Below are 18,699 nucleotides of genomic sequence, written 5' to 3'. Positions count from 1 at the left end.
CTCTGCTATTCACACCTAGCGGAGCACAAACCTGTGCACAAAGTCCTTCCCAGCTTCATAGCAAGAGGTGCTGATCTGCATCTTAGGACTAATTACATGCAGTTTGGAAACAAACGGCTCTAATAACACGAACAGGGCTGTACAGAGAAGCCTGGAGTCTGAGTTGTCTCCCCATTGCCCTCTAACCCTTTCAGCCCCAAGCTGTAACCCTAAACAAATTCACCTTCAGAAGGCCCAGTTATGTAGGCAAGTGCCGTTATCTCCATCACAGAGCGGAGAATGAAAGCACAGAAGGGGAAAAACAAGTGTGGCAAAGCAGTGACTCAGCTGACCATACATCCTTCTTTCATGACATCAGCAGCATCACCCAGGGCTTACTGATGCTGGACACAGACATGCAGGCAAGGCACTTATCACCAGCTGCTGGGAGTTACAGGGCACCATGGACCATAGTTTTCCCTTGGACTTTATCAGACTGGTAATTGAGCTGCTGCAGATGGATCACAAAGTGAAGGCAGAAATAAAACAGGCCTTCATTCAGCCCCAGATCTGCACCCTTCCTCTGGTCTGTGTCAGGAGAGCAGCCGCTTTCATATGTGACAGTCCTAGGGTTTTCCTTACAGTCAGGGTTGCACTGGCAGAACTTCTCACAGAAATTTTGGGTCATAATGCAAGGGCAGGAGCTGTCACAGGGATGTTCAGGATGGTCACAGGGCTGGTAGTTGTACACCTGGGTAGGTGAATTATCTAGAACAATAGGAGAAATGCCAGGATTAGAAGCTGTACTTTGCAGAAACACTTGAGAGAAAGCATTCCCAGGGCTCTGGAGCAGAGCACATGCAGGTTCCCGATTTGCCTGCAGAGGGCAGGGAGCGCAGCAGTACTCAGCTCAGCCAAATCCATCCACACACAGCTCTAATTACAAACATATGACACACATCCACCCCTGCACAGTCCACTTCACACGGACTGCATGCCAAACTTCATCCCTCCTGACTAGAGAAGGACTGCACTGCACGCACAGCCTGGCAGAGAATGCCTGCAAGGCAGCAGTGCATGCGGCAGAGCCATGGCAGCGCCTAAGAAGGCTCTGCAGCGGGGGCAGCTCACCCCCACATCACTGCAACTGCTGGGATGGAGAGCACGACACAGCATCCTGCTGTGCAAGCCAGGGCTGGAGAACCATCCCCCACCACACAAAAAATGTCTAAGCATAGCCACAGCAAACACTACCTTTCTTCAGCTGAATCTTCCTGCAGTGGGCAGCCCACAGCCTAGAAGAGAAGCAGAGATGTCAGGGGTGGGGGAGTCACAAACCTCCGCCAGGAGCAACTGGCCAGCACTGTGCTCAGCACTGCCAGCTAGCACAGCAGCAGGGGACGAGCAAGTCCAGCAAGGCTGTCTGGCAGCTTCATGCATTAATAACCATCAGCCAGACACAAAGAGGTGAAAGATGAGAACGACTCAGCTACAGCTGAAGTTATTTAAGGCAAACGCGAGAGCCAGAATAATACTGTACATGCTGGATCAGCACCCAGAATGTAGGTTATAAGCCAGGGAGGGAGCTCAGGCAGAGGTTGCTGTTAGGACAGCGTTCTAGACCTCTTACAGCAGTGCAGCACTTGCTGCAAGACAGCTGCTGTTCTGCCCTCTGCTTCGGGGCTGAGCCTGTGACTATAGAACCACACAGCTGCCCAACCAGGACAGCAACAGCAGAGACAGGGCAGGGGCCAGCTCTCAGCCAGCAGCACAATCAGCCCTGTGTGACGGAGAGAAGTGCGTGCAGATGGGAGCCAGATGCGGATTACCAGGAATGCTTGGCACAAAAAGCAGTGGATCTGGTTGCGTTTTAAGAACAAAACAAGGCTGTCCAACACTCGCCTGTGCTTCCTTTTTTTCTTCTGGGATGGATTCATCAATTCATTCGTTGGCAGTTTTGTTATAAGTGACTCTTTCACTGCAAACTGAAAGACCTACCAAAAAACAAAAAACAACCAAGAAAAAGAACAGAAGTAAAAGCATAAAGTTCAGTGCACTCAAGCTGCCTTTACTGAAGCATAAGTGAAGCTCTGCCCCCAGTTTCATTAAGTCATGGAGATCTTTGCTTTTCTCGACTGGGAAACAAGATCATCCATTTGCCAGTATTACCCAGGCCCGGGATAAAACAGTCTGAAGAAACCTAGCAGCACTGGACAGCAGCAGTACTGTAAAATAACAACAGTGAACTTCCAAAGTGTCAATGCAACACATTCCCCCAAACAGTTTGAGGCTGAGAAGAAAAAAGAATCAAGTGAGCAGCAGCAAAGGCTTCCTTCCTTCCCCTGAGTTAGGTGCTGCCATGACGACTTCCCCTGGGTGCATAGCCCAGACTAGAATGTCAGGCCCTACCTGTTTGCACGTCTTTGTTCCCAGCAGTCTGGCGATGGAGCAGAAGTTGTTGAAGTAGGTCCCATGGAAGACACGGAACAGGGACTCCTCAGCTCCTGTCCACTCGACTGGCTCCTGCTGTGCCTCTACTGCAAAGAGCTGGGATGAGGTCGGGCTCAGCTTCTGCTTGGTAGGGGTCTGACAGCGGGAGTTTGCCTCTGGAGAGAAAGGCTGATGTTAGGGACCGAGGATGAGCAAGAATGCAACTCTGCCATCCATGCTTCTGAGGGCAGCGGTGCTCTGAGGGGCCTGAGCCTGCCCTGCCCCATGAGGCACGAGAAGCCCAGCGCCTGTCCCAGCACTGGGGAAACAGCCACCACCTTGCAAGACTACACACAAGCCCTTGGCCTCAATAACTCACAGGTGGGTTCTCAGCACCACAGTATGGCCAAGTGCATGAAGAGGCACCATCCAGCAGCACGCCTGCTGCCCGCACTCTGCTCGTGGAAAGCCAAGCAAGGTGCTCTGGGTCAACAAGGCCCCAGCAAAGAATTTGCTATGCCTAACAACAAAGATAATAACCCAAACACAGTGCAGGGAGGTACTGTATTTCCCTTGCATTTGTTTAAGGCCAGCTGAATACATTCTGTCACTAACTCATAACTCCACAGCCACTGAGCATGGACAGAGAGCCCCATGTGCAGCAGTGCCTGCTTATGGTCACCAGTCAGAGCCCTAGGTGGGAGAAGCGTGTCTCTAAGGATGATGCCATACCCGAGGAACTAGAAGCCCACTCATTGCCTGTGTCTCTGTCGCTGTCTCCCTCCCTTGTCTCAGCAACCGCAGAAGCTGGGGCATTTGAACAGGAGGCACTGACCACATGGTGCCTCCGGCGGCGCCTGCCTGAGCACTTGGACCTGGGATTGTGCAGCGCAGCAAACTCCTTCGCTCCTTCCTGCAAGCAGAGCAGAACACAGATAGGTGGCATTCAGTCAGGACACACAGAAAGGCCTTGGGAGGAGCCCTGTCCTGCTGCCACCATGAGAAGGCAGATTTGTCATCTGTGGCTACCTTCGTGGCCTTCAAGGCTCTCATAGCTGGCCACACAGCAGATTTCTGCTTCATTTCCTTCAGCATCGCTGCCTGCATGAGCGGGCTCCCTCACCCTGTCCCTCCAGCCTGCTTTGCTGCCTCGTGCCCTGGCAATGACATCCTCCTGGCCTGCTCTGCCTCACCCTGCAGCTCCTTTTGGACAATGATACCTCAGCTAGCTGATCTGAACATTATATGAATACGCCTCCAGTAAGGTTCATATCTGGATTCATGCTTCTCCAGATTCACTGACAGTTACAACTGATTCTGAGAAATCTCCACAAGAGTGAAGAAGACCCTCAGCCATTCTATGGAGCACAGCTGGCCAGGCCCACTTCTTGGGGTGGTTGCAGAAGTCACAGTGCAGAAACATACCAGCCAGAGGAAACAGTCTGCTCCACACGGATCTGGCTCAATCTTGGTCTCTCTGTTCTTTCGTTTGTACACATTAGGAGTAGCATGAAAAGCTGAAAAAATAAGTTATTTTTACTATTAGCAACAGGAGTCTTCTAACAAAAATCTTCCACCACAAAAACAAAGGACAGGGACAGCTCAAGAATGAAAGCAAGTGGGAGCAGGATGCAGCCACCAAGAGTACAGGAGGAGATCTCAGAAACAGAGAACAAGGTGGAGGACATGTTGGCCAAGCTTCAACCAGTAATGGGAACTTAGCAGCAAAGAGGGAATACTTGGGAAGTAAAATGCCACAAAAAAAAAAAAAAAAAAAAAGATCTGCTCTCAGACTGAACCAAAAAGACCGCATGATCTTAATAACAGATCTTTTAATAAATAGTGGAGAGTGTCCTGTGACTTTCCAAGAGAGCCCTCAGACACAGCAGATCCAACAGCTCAACAGCATCCAAAAGACTTTGGCAGAACAAACAGCAGGAACATAACTAAGATGACGCTGTAAGCTCCACTGAAGCAACATAGCACACGGCACGTCCCAACTTCAGAAGTGTAACAATCGTGCCTTTCCCTGACGAGCTCCTGCAAACTGAGAGTGAAGTCTAATCACAGCAGCGTTTCTGGCACAAATTGCACAACAGTGAGAAAGAGGGGACTATGACACAGGTTGCTTTGCCATCCATTTGAGGAATTTAGCAGAGCTATCTTTACAAAAGGCTTCTGGGCATCTCTCAGCTCGTAAAGGCTCCACTGCAAACTCCAGGAAGCCACCAGCCTCTCACAGCAGCAGCACAGATGCCAGAGCAAGGCCTACAGGAGCACAGAGTACAGACGATAATGCAGAGAAAAGGGATGCGCCTGGCAAGCCTGCACTTACGATGCAGAAAGCAGTCATATTTGAAGCAGCGCCGGCAGAAGAGCGTGTGGAAGGAGTGCAGGGACTGCTCCCGCTGCACCGACTTCGCGCACGGCCCGTCGATGTTGGGAGTGCACTGCGGGGGCAGCGCGTTCGGATCCGACACCTCCGTGAGCTCTCGGTACCTGCTCAACAAACACATCCACTGATGAGCATGCTCACCTGATTCGGGACGTTCAACAGGCCTTCACTACAGATCTCATGACTCCGGTCCAGGGATCTTTAAGCTGTAATACCCAAAAGTCGTCCTTCTCACAGTCCTAAAGCCAAGTGGGCTCTACTTCCCAGCCAGAGCATAGTGCTGTTTTTTGAAACACAAATTTTAACTGCCCCCTATCAAAAGCAACAAGCAACTTAAGGAGAGATCTTCTACCTCTCTTTCATGTCATCTGGGAAGCCATATTCAGGAAACATAGAAGAAATGGCAGTGAATATCATGTCATTTGGAAACCGTTTCTTGGAACACTTCTTGTTACCTAAGGAAAAAAAGAGACAACTCCTCAGTTAAGCTGGACATGAACGTAACTTTCCTTTTTCCAGAAAGAGTGATTCCAGGTGCTCTGGATTGCATTTTAAGAGACAGAAATGTGATCACGCACACAACAAAATTTGTCTTGCAGCTAGGCTAAAGCACTTCCAGATGGTACTCCACTGCTTTCAAAGCAGCATAATGTATTGATTTCTTAAGGAGTATCACCATTTATTTTTACCTGGACAGGATTTACATACATTACTTTTCTACACATGCAAAAAGTCGTGGTATTTGTTCTACTCCTATCACTATAAACCAAAGATAAAACTACCAGTCAGCATTCCTAAGACCATGCAGGACACGCAAAAATCCCACAGAACAGAGATTCCTCTATTAAACAAGAATTTCAGGTGGCAAAGGAGAGGGAAGAGGAACAGTAATACATGGAGGACGAGGCTGGAAGGGACTTGGAAAGGTCCAGCTCCCTGTCCTACAGCAAAACAGATCTACAGACAAACTTACTGACAGATGCTTGCCTGACTGGTAACCAGACTTCACAACTTCCTAAGGCAATATCCCTGACTGCTTTGCCAATCTTACATTAAGTGGTTTTCCAGATCACTTCTCTAAATTCCTCCTTGCCACACTTTAATCTGATGACTGCTTATCCTGTCCACAGGGGACAGTGAGAACAACTGATTTCCCTTCTTTCAACTGCTCCGTCAGGACTTGCCAAGCAGGTGACTACTCTTAGTGACACAACAAACAAAAGAGTGAGAGCAGGAGAGCACTGGCTCCTCAGGCAAGGCAGGATGGAAACACGACCAACACACAACCAATTTCTGCCGCCAAACCCACCTTCCACTGCAATTCGTTTTCTTTTCCTTGTGACTGGCAGGTCCTCTTTTCCATCCTCCTGTTTGACTTCAGAATCATTGTGTCCTTCCTCTTCCTCATCTGAGTACTGGTTCAGGGCATTCACTAGCTCCAGGAAGACAGCATCACTGATGAGGACTGACCCTGAAATCATTTCTGAAACACAGTGGTGTCAGCCACTTTGTGGGAGGGCCATGGACGTTCCTCAGCCACACAAAGCATTTATCAACAAGAACTGTCCTGGCGATTTTGGAGGGCCAGGTGGAGTTTTAATACTTCAGAGTCCTAAGAGTGCTGTAACACTTCTGGTGATCTGAGGGCAGCCCATACAACAGAATTTTCTGCTGCATTCTGCCCTCTACGCAGTTTTATAATGAGCTAGGAAAGCATACAAGCTTTTTGCCTACAAAAACCTTCAAGTCATGGCTAGGGTCACAAGTGAAATGACAGCACTCAACTCCTCCTAATCCTGAGCCTAGAACAGAGTGGGGGATCCTTACGTCCTTACAAACCATATCTGCAGGCACGCGTTTCTGCTCTAAACGCTCCCAGATAAAAGGTGGTAGCAGTACCCACCTATTGATTTCTTAACTACTTTGATATCTTACTTACAAGAAGCTGAATAAATGCTGCTAAGCGTTCACACTCCCAAATTACCTTCCTCTCCATGAACTTTCCCATCATAGTTATTAATAAGCTCTTCAATGAAGGTTTCGTCCTCTTCCTTCACCTCATCTCCCATGTAAGGGATGTTGCACAGAACGGTTTCATCTTCCACCTGAAAAGCAGTGAGATACGATTCAGTAAAACAGCACTTCCTAATTCCCAGACAAGCTGTGTCTCTGTGACATGCCCCTGTCCACTGCATGCAGAAAACACTGCATGAAGCAAAGGTTCAGCCTCCCCAGCTCAAATTTCATACATCTCATCACTGACATTTCAGTTATCCTATGCTATCAGAATAACTCTAACCTCAAAAAATGTATTTGATTTTAAAAAGAAGAGAACTGTATCCAAAGGTTACAGAAACACACACATTGCCAGGAACAACGAAGAGCCAAAAATGTCAAAGTTGTGGTGATTAAGGGAGTAGAACTGGAACAGTGAAGGAGGCAAAAAGGCAGTTCATTCCAGGAGGAATACAGCTGAAGCTGAGGAGTGTACTAGCATTGACTGCAGGGAGCAAGGACATTTGAATTTCATTGCAGTGGCACCACCAGGGGACTCTTTTTGCATTACAATTGCTAATGCCTTACTGCTCCACCAGTCTGCTGCATCTGGCTTTAGAAAGCTTGGACAGGCTGCAGGAATACATTCACTCCCATACTGGGCAAAGGGACAGACTAGCAAATACTCTAAACTAAGCCACAGCAAAACCTGCACTTACATCATTCTCCTAACTACTGTGATAGAGGAACTAACCCTCAGTAGCATCCCTACAAACAGATCAGCAGGGTTATCCAATCACATAGGAAAGGACATCAATCCCCCAGTCAGAAAAAAAAAACACTTACTGTTAGAATCCTGTGTTTTTATAATGGTTGCCCGATCAAGAAGTTGGGTGAAAAAGAACTAATGGCTGAGTAAGACAGCTTGGATGGAAAGCAGGCAACACAAATTTCTACCATGTCTTCCTGAGCAGCCATGGCTTGGAACAAGTTGTTTTAACCACTCCAGAACCACATAACGATTACACAATAACCTCACAAAGATCTTGCATTCCTACCTACCATGAAGTTCTGCTGAAGAGGGGACCAGGAGTACATGATAGGCACCAGAGCCACTGTGTTCAGTGTCCTCATGTACAGTGTCTGGCTTGGAAATCCTGGAAAAATGCTCTCAACTGTACACTAGGATAGAAGTGAAGAGAAGGGTGGTGAGAAAAAACAGCTCCTGGGAGATTGCCACCATCACAGAAAGAAATGGCACTTCAGGACAAATACAGCAAAGCGCCGTGTTCACGCATGGTGTTTGACAGTAAAAGCCTTTTTTACTTCATTTTTGCACCGTGAAAGAGTGCTAAGCACAGACTGATACTAACACAGCTCTCCCTACCTGTTTTAGGAAGGGGTGCCCGCTGACTGGCTTCATCAACTGCACTGGTTGAACTCGAAGTTTCTTCCAGTCTTCATTAAGAATTTGAGTCTTTTCATGAACCTTTGCAAAGTTGGCCACAAACAGAGCCTGAAATGAGAGAAAGAAGCACTCAACATTTTAAAATAAATTGAAGGTTTGGAACATTAACATCTCTCCCAAGATCTTGTTTCACATATCAAAATGCAGACAAGGCAGAGCATTTCAAATTGATTATACCAATTAGAAGGAATTCTAATTCAACTCAGTATTGATAACAAAACCGTGCTGAAAATTTACCCAAGTTAGCAACTTTAAATAATTCCCTATCAGAGCCAACCTGCTCTAAACTCCTACCTGCCAATGAGGAAAGCAGAAGAGCAAGTCACTTGAAATGCAGTCCCTTTGCACTGCAGAAGATACTTTACAAAACAGCAGACAAGAGCCCTCCCTGGCACCTTATGCAAGCATCTAGACAGGGAACTGCTCAACCCACACCAGCAGAGCCAACAACGCTGCTTTGCTTTACAGAGAGCACAAAGAGGCAACGCCTCTTCAAACACACCGTGGCTGCATCTGAAGTAGAACTTCACAGTTCTCATCAAGAATCACTCATCTGACAAAAGCTCCCATACCGCAAACTGAAGTCTATAGCAGAAATCATTCCAACCAGAGCCACTACGTCTTTACCTTTGCTCCCATGTTTGCCTGAAATCTCTTGAGCTGCCGAAGACGCATATATTCAGACTTGACTTTTCTTTTCCAGTATATAATACACTTTGATGTTGGAGGAGTGGCAATTTCCATTTTTCTACAAAAATACAGTAAGAATAAATATCAAATGACTGAAAGTATAAAGTTATAGACAAGTGCTAAAAGAAACCACAAAAACCACAAACCCAACCCTGTGGATTTTAAATGCATCACAGACTTTATTTAGGAAAAACTAATCACCTAAATCTGCACTAATCCTACTTTTGCAATAATTATAGCACAAATTGCACTAAAAAGCGTGGGGAGCGTTTGGATGCAAGCAGCATCATGGCACTATGTATGCTTTCAGGGATTCACTTGCTTCTGCACAGTCTGAACCACTGCGAAACACAGACTCACAGAATGATGAGTCAGAAAGGACCTCACAGCCCCTCCATCCTCACCCCTGCCATGAGCTGAGTGCCCCCACCAGCTTAGGCTACCCATGGCCCCATTCAGCCTGGCCTTGGGCACCTCCAGGGATGGGGCACCCACAGCTTTCTGGGCAGCTGTGCCAGGATCTCACCGCCTCTGAGTAAAGAACTTCTTTCTCACATCTGACTTAAATCTCCTCTGTAAAGTTTACAGACACCCCCCTTTGTCTTGTCACTGTCAGATCATGCAAAACTTGCTCTCCTTCCTGCTTATAATCTTTCAATACTGTATGGCCAGTTTGTTTCCAGCGTTCCACCTCCTGTTCGCATAGGACCACACGATAACATCAGGAGCGGTGTTATGTCCAGCTCAGAACACCTCATTGCCAGGAGGCTAGGAAGGACACCATTTGTTGTGCAGGCTGCCGGAACAGCACAGCTCTTGGCTGGGAACACACAATGCTACCTGATGGAGAAGTCAGAGCTGGGTCTTCTGGCACCGGGCATGGCCCTGTGAGCCCGAGGGATGCTTCAGCTCTCATGAAGGAAGCCTAAGTGGAACCGAGCAGCTGAAAACACCGCAGCTACGCCTGGCAGAGCTCCACATCCCACGGGGTGAAGAGACCCACACAGCCCCCAGCACAGCCCCGGGGGTCTTTCCCACTGAGTCCCTGGCTCCAGCTGTAGCCGTACCCAGCGGGCCGCTCCACTCCACCCGCGGGGGCTCCTCGGGCCGACCTCCAGCCCGAATTCCCCCCATTGCCACGCAGCCCGCGGCCCCGGGAGCCAGGAGGGGGCTCGGGGGACCCCCCGGCTGCGGGAAGGCCGACGGCAGCGGAGGCTGCCGGGACGGGGACACGGCGGGGTCTGTCTCGCAAGGGCAGTGCCCCCAGGCTTCGGCCCGCTCCTGGGGCACGGCCGCCCCCACAGGCCCCGCCGCGCCCCGGATGCCCCGCAGACCCCCCGCCCGTGGTCCCGCGGGACCCCACGCAGCCCTCCGGAGGCCTGGATCTGCCCCCACGAGTAGCCACCGGATCCCCCCACAGACCCCGCTATCGCCCCAGCACCGCTCCCGACCCCGCGCTCCCTCCCGGGCCCCTCCCGCCGGGCCGGGCCGCCCCCCGCCCCCCGCAGGACCCCAGGCCCCGCCCCGCCCCGCACTCACTCCTCGGCCATCGCGCCGGGGGAGGCCGCGCTCCCCGCGCACTGCGCACGCGCTGACTTAGCCCCGCCCCTGGAGCGCGCTCCCGCCAAGTCCCCGCCCCGCCGCGTGGGCGCCGTTGAGCGGTAGTCTGTGATGGCGTGCGGGGTTCGTCCTCTCTTTTCCCGCCGCCCTCTCCCCGTGACGGCTCTGGGCCCGGCGTGCGGTTTCCTTACTGCTGCGCCGATAGCAGCGGGAAGGAAGCACCGGCACTGCCGGGGTGTGGAAAAGCGGCAAGCGAAGTCTGTGGGCGCTGCCGCGGAGCGGTCTGGGCGCAGAGCAGGCCGACCCACAGCCCCGCCTGCAGGGGGCGCTGCGCGCCCTCCGCGGGTCGTGGCCCCAGACGCGGTGCGGCCCGCGCGGAGCCACGCGGCCACCGGGCGGTCCGGCAGCGGCCGCCACCCGCCCTCTGTGCGTGGGAGCGGGGTTGGCGCGGTGCCGCCGAGGGACGGCCGCGGCTCTGAGCGGGGCCGTGGACCGCTGCTGGGGAAGGGCGGTGCCGGCAGGCGGGAAGCGGCTGTTTGGGGCGGACGGCAGCGCCGCTCTGCTTGGCCCGGGGCAGGAGCGGGGCTGCGGCATGGCGCTCCCTTCCCCGGCTGCTCTCCCAGCCTGGCCCCTTCCTTCCCCTCCGCCCAGCCGGCGGCACTGCGGAAAGCAGCGTGGGGAACCTGCGGGTCCCTCGTCAGGAAGCGAGTGGGGCTGTTGGCCGCTCACATCCAGGCGTGCTCCCACAGCTGAGTCCTGATCCTGGCTGCCCCCATATCTGATGCCATTGAGCCTCTCCTGCTGAGTCAGTCAAATGCAGGGAAACTCGCTGCCCCTTCAGCCTTCCCTATCGTTGGAGAGTGAGTAGAAAGTGCTGGGATGGGCTCAGGTACGGTGATATGCCCCCAGCGCAGCCCCAGCCCGACCGCAGCCGGTGGGAAGATGCTCCTTGGAGCACGGCCACAGCTCCTCTGCTGACAGCTCCTGCTCTCTGTACCGGCAGAGCCTGGAGACTGGGTTGCACCCCCCAGGTGGCAGCGCGGTCCCTGCAGCCTCGCTGCCCACGCTGGGTTGATGGCGAGCCCCAGGGCGCAATGGGGGAAGCTGAGGGGTGAGTCAAAGCAGAGCAGGCAGGGGCCCGGGCTGCCTCTGGGACCTGTGCCATGGGGCAAGGCCGGCAGCAGGGCTTGGGACATCTGTATCCCAGCCCAGAATATGGGAATGTGTCCCCCACTGCCAGGCTGAGTCCCCTTCACAGCACCGCAGCCAAGGGCTGGGGGGAGCCTGCAGAGTGGGGCTGGGGAGCAGTGGGCGCTGGCAGACTGCCCCAGCTGTGCAAGGAGTGGCCGGCTGAGATCACTGGGTGTCACTCTGGCAGAGGCTCCCGCTGCCGGCTGCTGCTCCAGGGGTGTGACAACAAAGAGCAGAATGCAGCTGTGACCCCATGCCACGGCCTCATGGGCTCCCATTGCTGCTGAAGGACTTTCAAGTGCCAGGAGTGTGTCGGCTGCCACACAGCCTGCACATAACGTGTGGAATATATTGCAGCAGGAATGTGCAGCAACTGAATCCTTCCAAAGCAGGGAGGGTCCCTGTGAACTGCAATTCTCTGCTGTGTGATTTGTGCTCTGTGAGTCCCACGAGTGGATTTTAAAGGGAAAGCTCTGGGCTGGAGCTTAGCCTTTGGCAAGCAGTGAGATGAGCTCGTGTGGCCTAAGCTCTATCCCCGGGTGGGGACTCTGCAGAGCCAGCACCGCGCTGCCCCAAGTGGGAGCTGAGGTGGCATGGGGTGAAGAGGAGCACTGCAGCCGAAGTCTCCTGCCCCATCCCCACCTCCTGTCTGCTTGAGGCTCGCACCCACTGCAGTACCACTGCTGTCCCTTCCAACCCCACCCGTGCCCCTGGGGCAGGTGCCCCACAGCGCCATGAGCACGGGGTTGGGGCCGTAACGCCCCCGAGCCTCCAGCAGTACCCCTCCCGGGACATCCTGCTCCACTGTCCACTCCCCCCGCTGCCGGGCTGCCTGCCCTCCACGCAGGAGACGAGGGATTTCACAACCCAGCCCAGACAGGATTAAAGAGAAATACACAAGTAAACAAACAGCGGCCTTGTGAAGCGGCTGTGCTGCGGGAGCCCCTCTGCTGCCCAGGGTGAGGTGTGGGGCGATACCCAGGGGTCCAACATTTGCTGCATAGTGGTGGGGTCCTGTGGGGAGGGCTGCCTCAGAGCAGCACTAAGTAATCTCATTTTTCACACGTCTCCTGTAGTTCAAACTGCCCCTGTCAGAGGAAAGGAGTTGCTTCCTGTTATTTCCATTGAAATCCTTGTCCCGGTTGCTAGCCCACAGGCTCCGGCAGGATGGCACCGTGTGCGCAGATGGGCTCTGGCCGCCTCTCCCGAGGGCTCCTGCTGCTCTGCGGTAAGTGCACGGCCCCACACCATGCGGCTGCACCCGGGCTCGCCGCAGGACTTGCGCCGGGCAGCGGTGAGCGGGACACGGGTGCTAGGGCGGCCATCCCCAGCACCACTGGGCACTGCGGGCGGCCCCTTCCCCTTGGTGGGGAGCGATGGCGCATCCGCAGGGACCTGGACTTGATGGCAGTGGGAGAACAGCTGTGCCTTGGGCAGGGAGCATGTCAGCACCAGAGGACTGGGCACTGGGGGCACGTGGGCTGCCCTTGCTGCCACAGCTGTGCCAGCCCACAGCTGCTGTGTCATCCCCACAGCACACTGCCAGCCAGCAGAGGCCACAACAAAGTAGCTTCCAGGGTGGCATGCCATGACCACGGAAAGGTGGAAAACAGACAGGAGTGATCCTGATCCTGGCAGAGGGGTGGAGGGGTCTGGGGAGCTATGCCCCATGCTAGCAACGGGTTCGGGGGGGGAGGGGGGGTGACAGGAGGCTCTGCTTCATGGCCATGCTGCACTGCGGTCAGCACTTCCTCTTCCTGACTGGAAATAGGTACTCCCCCACCAGTGCCAGGCGCTGGGCATGGCATGGCCCCACTGCTGCTGGCGGTTCTCAGTCTCCCATCACCCTTCATCCCATTACCCCGCTGCCCCCTGGGCCTCCTCATACCCATCGTTGCTGTGGAGCCGTGGCTGTGCTCCTTCCTGCAGTGCTGACCACGTCCCTCCCCTCACAGCACTGCTGGGCCATGAGTTTTGCCAAGTGCGTGCCACGGCAGAGGGCTTCACGCAGGAGGCAAGAACAAGCCCACCAGTGCCCACGTACAACATTACGGATGAGCTGGTGGGTGAGTGTCATCCCCATTCCTCATCCCCAAATCCCTCCAAGGCTGAGTTGTGGCTGCGCTCAGTGCCCATCCCCCCACAGAGGAGATATACACCAACTTGACACACCGCTGCTGGGAGTCCTTCGTGCAGGTGATGCAGAATGTGACTGGCGCACAGCTGTGCGAGTGGAAGGTCATCAGCAGGTAGGGGCGGGCGGGGGCACCAAGCTGGGGGTGGAGGGCAGCCCAATGCCCCACGCTTTCTCTGCAGGCCCTACAGCTCGCTGCAGCAGTGCCTGGAGGAGTGGGCTGACAGCCTGAAATACAGTTACCCCAACGCCTTGGCTGAGAGCTACATCTTCCAGAGCCACCACCGCTACTTCCAGAACTGCTCGGCCGGCAGCCAGGCCTACTTCGACCCCCCCGAGGACGTGCTGCTGGCCATGATCATTGCCCCCATCTGCCTCATCCCCTTCCTCGTCACCCTGGTCATCTGGCGCAGCAAGGACGGCAAGGCGCAGCCGTAGGTGCCGCCATGCAGGCACAGCCCCGGCCCTCGTCGCCCCGGTGCGGGGCTTTGCTGCTCGCGCTGCCGGGGCTGCGCTGGGTGGGGGAATCCCCCGAGTGTTCACCTTCCCTGGGCACTGGGCAGTAAAGGTTTATTCTCCCCACGCCTCGGCTGCCTCTTCTGCGCTCGTCCCTGCCCGACTCCACCCCGGACTCCTCGGGGCCCCCGGGCGGCTGCGGTCACGGTTCGAGGCAGGCAGCGGCGGAACGGCACCAGTGGGCGGAGCTCGTACCTGAAGGGGGGGGGGGCTCGACGTCCGTGGGGCGGGGGGGAAGGAGAGGGCGTGGTTCCGCCGGACGGGGGGGGGCGTGGCGATAGGGAGTGGGCGGGGAGTGGGGAAATGGGCGTGGCGATGAGGCGGGGCGGAAGTGCGCCGGTGCAGACCGGAAGCTGGCGGAGGTGGTTCCGGTGTCGGTGGCGATGAGCTTCGCGTGGCCGTGGCAGTACAGCTTTCCGCCCTTCTTCACGTGAGTGCCGGCCGGGCTGTGGCGGCGGTGGGGTTTGGGCGGAGGGTTTGTCGGGATCGGGTAGCGGCGGCGGGGGGGAACCGGGGCCGGGGGAGAACCGGGGCCGGGGTGAGGCCTCGGCTCCTCCCGGGCGCTGAGCGGAGCCCCGCAGGCTGCAGCCCAACGGTGAGACGAGGCAGAAGCAGCTGGCGGCCTGGTGCGCCCTGGCGCTCGCCTACAGCCGGCGCCAGCGTCTGCCCGCCATGACGCTGCGCGAGGCCCAGGACAGCCCGCTGTTCGCCAACCGCCGACTGCAGAGTATCCTTGGGTCTGGTCCGGTCCCGCTCCGCGCCTCCCCACCCTCCCTCCCGCTCGTTGGATGTCTCCTTAACCCCCCCGCCCAGGAAAACTGCCGCCCGAGGCCATCCAGGTGGTGCTGGAGGAGCTGCGCAAGAACGGTGGGTGGCGCCGTTCGCTGCCGGGCCCGCCCGGTCCGTGCCTACACCGCCCCTGGGACCTTCCGTTCAGGAGCCCTGCGGCTCCCGTGACACGTGGGGCGGTGGTGCCAGCCGAGCTCTGCTGAAGTGTCCTTTCCCAATTGGTTTCAGGGAACCTGGAGTGGTTAGACAAGAACAAAACCAGTTTTTTGATAATGTGGAGAAGACCCGAGGAATGGGGGAAGCTCATCTATCAGTGGGTGAGAACGCAGCAGCTGCCCTAGTGCACAACCTGGGCGCTCCCAGCCGGGAGGACAGGTGATGCTGACTGAGATTGCGTAAAAGACTGCTGTCACCTCCTTTCCCTCTTGCTTACTCGCTATTTCTGTTTTGATCCAATCCCTTCATGTATGAAGGTGTTAATAACTTTTCTCTCTTACCATAAGGTGAGATTCGAGCAGTGGATGCAGAGGCAGATGCAACATTGCCATTGTGCCCTCTGTCCTTAGTGCAATGCATGATCTTAAGGCTCAGACAGAAAGAGCATAGAGTATGGGGAACAGCACAATGAATGACATCAGCATCCTTAGATGTCATTTCTCACCTTTTCCGTGTCCCAGAACATTCGGAGGGTGCTTTTGCTCATCAGATGCTGTCTATATTGCATATCATTTGTGATGTGCAAGAGATCTTGCCAAGGTTATTAAATAACACATGAAAGACTTGCTCTATTGCTTTCACGTTTCCAGGTGTCAAAGAATGGTTTGACCAACTCTGTGTTCACTCTGTATGAGTTGATCAGTGGAGATGATACAGCAAATGAAGGTAATGTCATGTGTCATGTCCTGCAGCTTTTCAGAGCACACTTGATTTGAATGTGTAGAGATGAATGCCAGATGATAGTTCTGTCAATTAAGTATTTTAAAATTCTTATATCAGCTCACATTGATCATCACTGGGAAATGCAGATCCACAGGCTTTTTAGCATTAACTTCAGTTTATGTTATCGCTGTTTGTAACTTATGCTGCCCACTCTGAGCCTTCCTAGCGCCCAGCTCTTTGTCTTTGCCAGATGTGGAGATGTGGGATGCAGGTTTACTTCCTGCCTGGCTTCTTGCTCACTGCCTCCTGTTGCTAACCTTCAGGCTTTGTTTCAGCAGTGTGCTGATGACTGTCAGCTTAGCTGTGATTGTGGATCTGTGTATTTCTTGTGGTGCAGGAGTCTAAAAGGTGCCCTTCAGAGCCCTCTGTCTTCACTGTCATTCTTCCATAGACATCATAAGCCTGTTCATTTCTTTATGTGAATCTGTTCCTGCTGATGAGTATGTCTTTCCTGCCCTAGAGTTCCATGGTTTGGATGAGGCTATGCTGCTTCGTGCCCTGCAAGCCTTGCAGCAGGAGCACAAGGCTGAAATCATCACGCTGGACGATGGCCGAGGCGTCAAGTTCTTCTGATGGAAGCCCCCTGCCTGCCTTTCTTTGGCCTCTGAAACGTTTCTGGCTGCGAAGATTCTAACTCCTGGCCTGGTTTCAAGCAGTGGCGCAAGCAGCTGTGTACTCGGGACTTCCTGGGGTGAAGAGAATTCTGTAAAGCCTTCCAAAGACATGACTTCTTGTCCTGTTGCTCTTTCCCTGTTCCTGTGAATGCAGCGGGTGGGTGCTCTGGTGGCTGGTCCGGCACAGCTGCCAAGGGGCTCTCCTCCCACCTTCCAGCTGTGTGCCTGGGCTCTGCAGCCCTCACCACGTGGCTGAGATGAAAGCAAACACACAGAACACGTTGCTGCTGCTGTGGCGTAAAAGACCTCTCTGAAAGACTGATACGCTCCTGCTGGAAAGCAGGCTGATCTGTGTGGTGGGGTGGATTTCAAGGAGCTAATCTGAAGTAATTAAAATGAGATGTATTTATAGAGCAGCCTGGGTGTTTTCATCTATCTTTGTTTTTCCATCAGAAACAAAACAGTACAATGTACTGAATTCTTGCCCTTCAGCTTCGTTTCCTTACTGCACTGTACAAACACAGTGTACTGGGGAGAGGGTGGACCTCCAAAGGCACCCTGCCTGATTTGGAAGCAGGAACCACAAAGGCTTTTTTCCACGTGCCAGAGCTGCAGACTGTGGGCTTTTACTACCTGTCTTCAGGGCAACGTTAGCTTTCATTTTCTGTGTGCAATCCACTGAAAACTAATGTGTTTGTTGCAGTGGTGATGGGGTAAGCTCTATAAAACAGCAGGCTGGTGGAGAACGTAATTAAGTTTTACATTCTCAGTACTGATTATAAAGTCCACAGCTTGTTGAAACTGTGATCCAGTACAACATTTGACCTGGTAAATCCTTAATCTCTAACCTGTGGGAGCTGGAGGCCTGTGCTGGAAGGCTGGTGACAGATCTCTGTGTGCCAGTGACACCAGTGCTGCAGAGCAATTCCTGTGCCAGCAGAGCACGGGAACTGGGGTTCACTGCTTGAACTGTGGTCCTGTCTGCATGTTTGTGGCTCAGAATGGCCAGGAAAATCTTCATGAATTGGTTGCTAACAGTGTCTCTTAGGGCCTTATTTTGCTGTCTGGGATCTGCCTCTTTCTCTCTCTCCATGCTGCCTGTCTTAATTTTCACTCTCTCATTGCTGCGCCTTCTCTGCTCGCTGCTCTTGCAGCCCTGCAGCGTGTTTCTGTGCCTTCCACTCCGTGTTCAGTGGCATCTGCATTTGGCCCTGGATGACGACTCTCCAGCAGGCCCAGGATGTTTGCGTTTCTGGCTCTGCGTACACGCGGTACTGACCTCTCAGCATTGTTCCGAGCCGCATTTGCTGAGTGTAACCTCGCTGTCCTTGAGTGGGTCTGCGTTCTTAATTAAATTTACTCCCTTCTTAGGAAATGGCTGATGTGACATTAGATAAGTCTAAAACAAGCCCTTTTCTTTCCAAAGCTCTCCTGGCAGTCATTCGTGGCTTTTCATCGGTTTCCTAAATCGCTTGCTTAGTGAGGTGAGGAGGAAGAGTGTGCTTCCCCCTTGTCCCGTCCTGGGACGGGCAGCTGCTCGTGTTCTCTGCTGGTTTGCTGGGGCTGTGCATTCAGCAGAGATGAGGTGCACAGAAGCACTGCTTTATGTTGGGGTTACCTGGCTGCCCCTGGGTATAGGAGGGCTGTGGGGCTGCATGAGCAGCTCACCGGTACAGCTATGCTGAGTGCTTGTTTGCTGTTCCCTGTTTATACAACGGTGACAATGGCAAGCTGTAGCTTATGGTAAAAACAAAGACTTTATACCGTCCTCTGAAACCGTCGTTCCTATCTTTATTCGCTGCTTTATAGCACTTAGTGATGTCATCACAAGATCGGGACGCCAGAGCATTGCATTGCTCAGAGGTGCTTACGTGAGAGCTGCGTTGGGTTGGAAGCCCTGGGGTGCTGGGTAGATCTGAAGGAGATGTAATTAAACTCTAAAGATGGCCTCCAACTATGACTTTCCCTGTACCCAGGGCAGTTCCTCCCTGTGTTCAGT

At 53.7% G+C, this 18,699-nt stretch overlaps 3 protein-coding genes across 6 annotated transcripts in view; 2 read left to right on the top strand and 1 right to left on the bottom strand.

The window, feature by feature from the left end:
• The window catches only part of EZH1 (enhancer of zeste 1 polycomb repressive complex 2 subunit), a 32,947-nt gene that overhangs the window by 4,247 nt on the left and 10,001 nt on the right, over positions 1-18,699 (bottom strand). Inside the window, exons 1-15 of one of the 3 annotated variants that reach the window (XM_048927107.1) lie at positions 10,497-10,529; positions 9,798-9,882; positions 8,895-9,015; positions 8,187-8,315; positions 7,862-7,981; positions 6,789-6,909; positions 6,114-6,287; positions 5,157-5,259; positions 4,745-4,908; positions 3,835-3,926; positions 3,142-3,322; positions 2,389-2,585; positions 1,882-1,973; positions 1,234-1,274; positions 622-747 (exon numbers count right to left, since the gene is read on the bottom strand). In XM_048927107.1, coding sequence (XP_048783064.1) covers positions 622-747; positions 1,234-1,274; positions 1,882-1,973; positions 2,389-2,585; positions 3,142-3,322; positions 3,835-3,926; positions 4,745-4,908; positions 5,157-5,259; positions 6,114-6,287; positions 6,789-6,909; positions 7,862-7,981; positions 8,187-8,315; positions 8,895-9,015; positions 9,798-9,838 — 1,702 coding nt within the window. In that variant the 5' untranslated portion in view covers positions 9,839-9,882; positions 10,497-10,529. Of the gene's footprint in view, positions 1-621; positions 748-1,233; positions 1,275-1,881; positions 1,974-2,388; positions 2,586-3,141; positions 3,323-3,834; positions 3,927-4,744; positions 4,909-5,156; positions 5,260-6,113; positions 6,288-6,788; positions 6,910-7,861; positions 7,982-8,186; positions 8,316-8,894; positions 9,016-9,797; positions 9,883-10,496; positions 10,600-18,699 lie in introns of those variants that run through there. The other 2 variants (XM_048927108.1, XM_048927109.1) reach the window with 2 other exon arrangements.
• On the top strand, positions 12,534-14,424 carry RAMP2 (receptor activity modifying protein 2). Of its 2 annotated transcripts, none has more exons than XM_048927129.1 (5): positions 12,534-12,667; positions 12,858-12,936; positions 13,664-13,774; positions 13,855-13,957; positions 14,025-14,424. In XM_048927129.1, exons 2-5 carry the CDS (start codon positions 12,876-12,878, stop codon positions 14,278-14,280), a joined length of 531 nt encoding a protein of 176 aa, XP_048783086.1. In that variant the 5' UTR covers positions 12,534-12,667; positions 12,858-12,875; the 3' UTR covers positions 14,281-14,424. The 2 variants fall into 2 exon arrangements, with proteins under 2 accessions (XP_048783086.1, XP_048783085.1); XM_048927128.1 differs by having other exon boundaries at positions 12,785-12,936.
• Positions 14,678-17,111, top strand: VPS25 (vacuolar protein sorting 25 homolog). The gene is made up of 6 exons (XM_048927130.1): positions 14,678-14,788; positions 14,940-15,085; positions 15,172-15,225; positions 15,376-15,464; positions 15,954-16,029; positions 16,547-17,111. The coding sequence occupies exons 1-6, from the start codon at positions 14,742-14,744 to the stop codon at positions 16,657-16,659; spliced, it is 525 nt and encodes a 174-aa protein (XP_048783087.1). The 5' UTR covers positions 14,678-14,741; the 3' UTR covers positions 16,660-17,111.

Source organism: Lagopus muta, chromosome 25 (assembly GCF_023343835.1).
Source record: "Lagopus muta isolate bLagMut1 chromosome 25, bLagMut1 primary, whole genome shotgun sequence".
Taxonomy (NCBI): domain Eukaryota; kingdom Metazoa; phylum Chordata; class Aves; order Galliformes; family Phasianidae; genus Lagopus; species Lagopus muta.
Note: the sequence above shows the minus strand (reverse complement) of the source record. Positions and strands in the feature narration are given on the sequence as shown.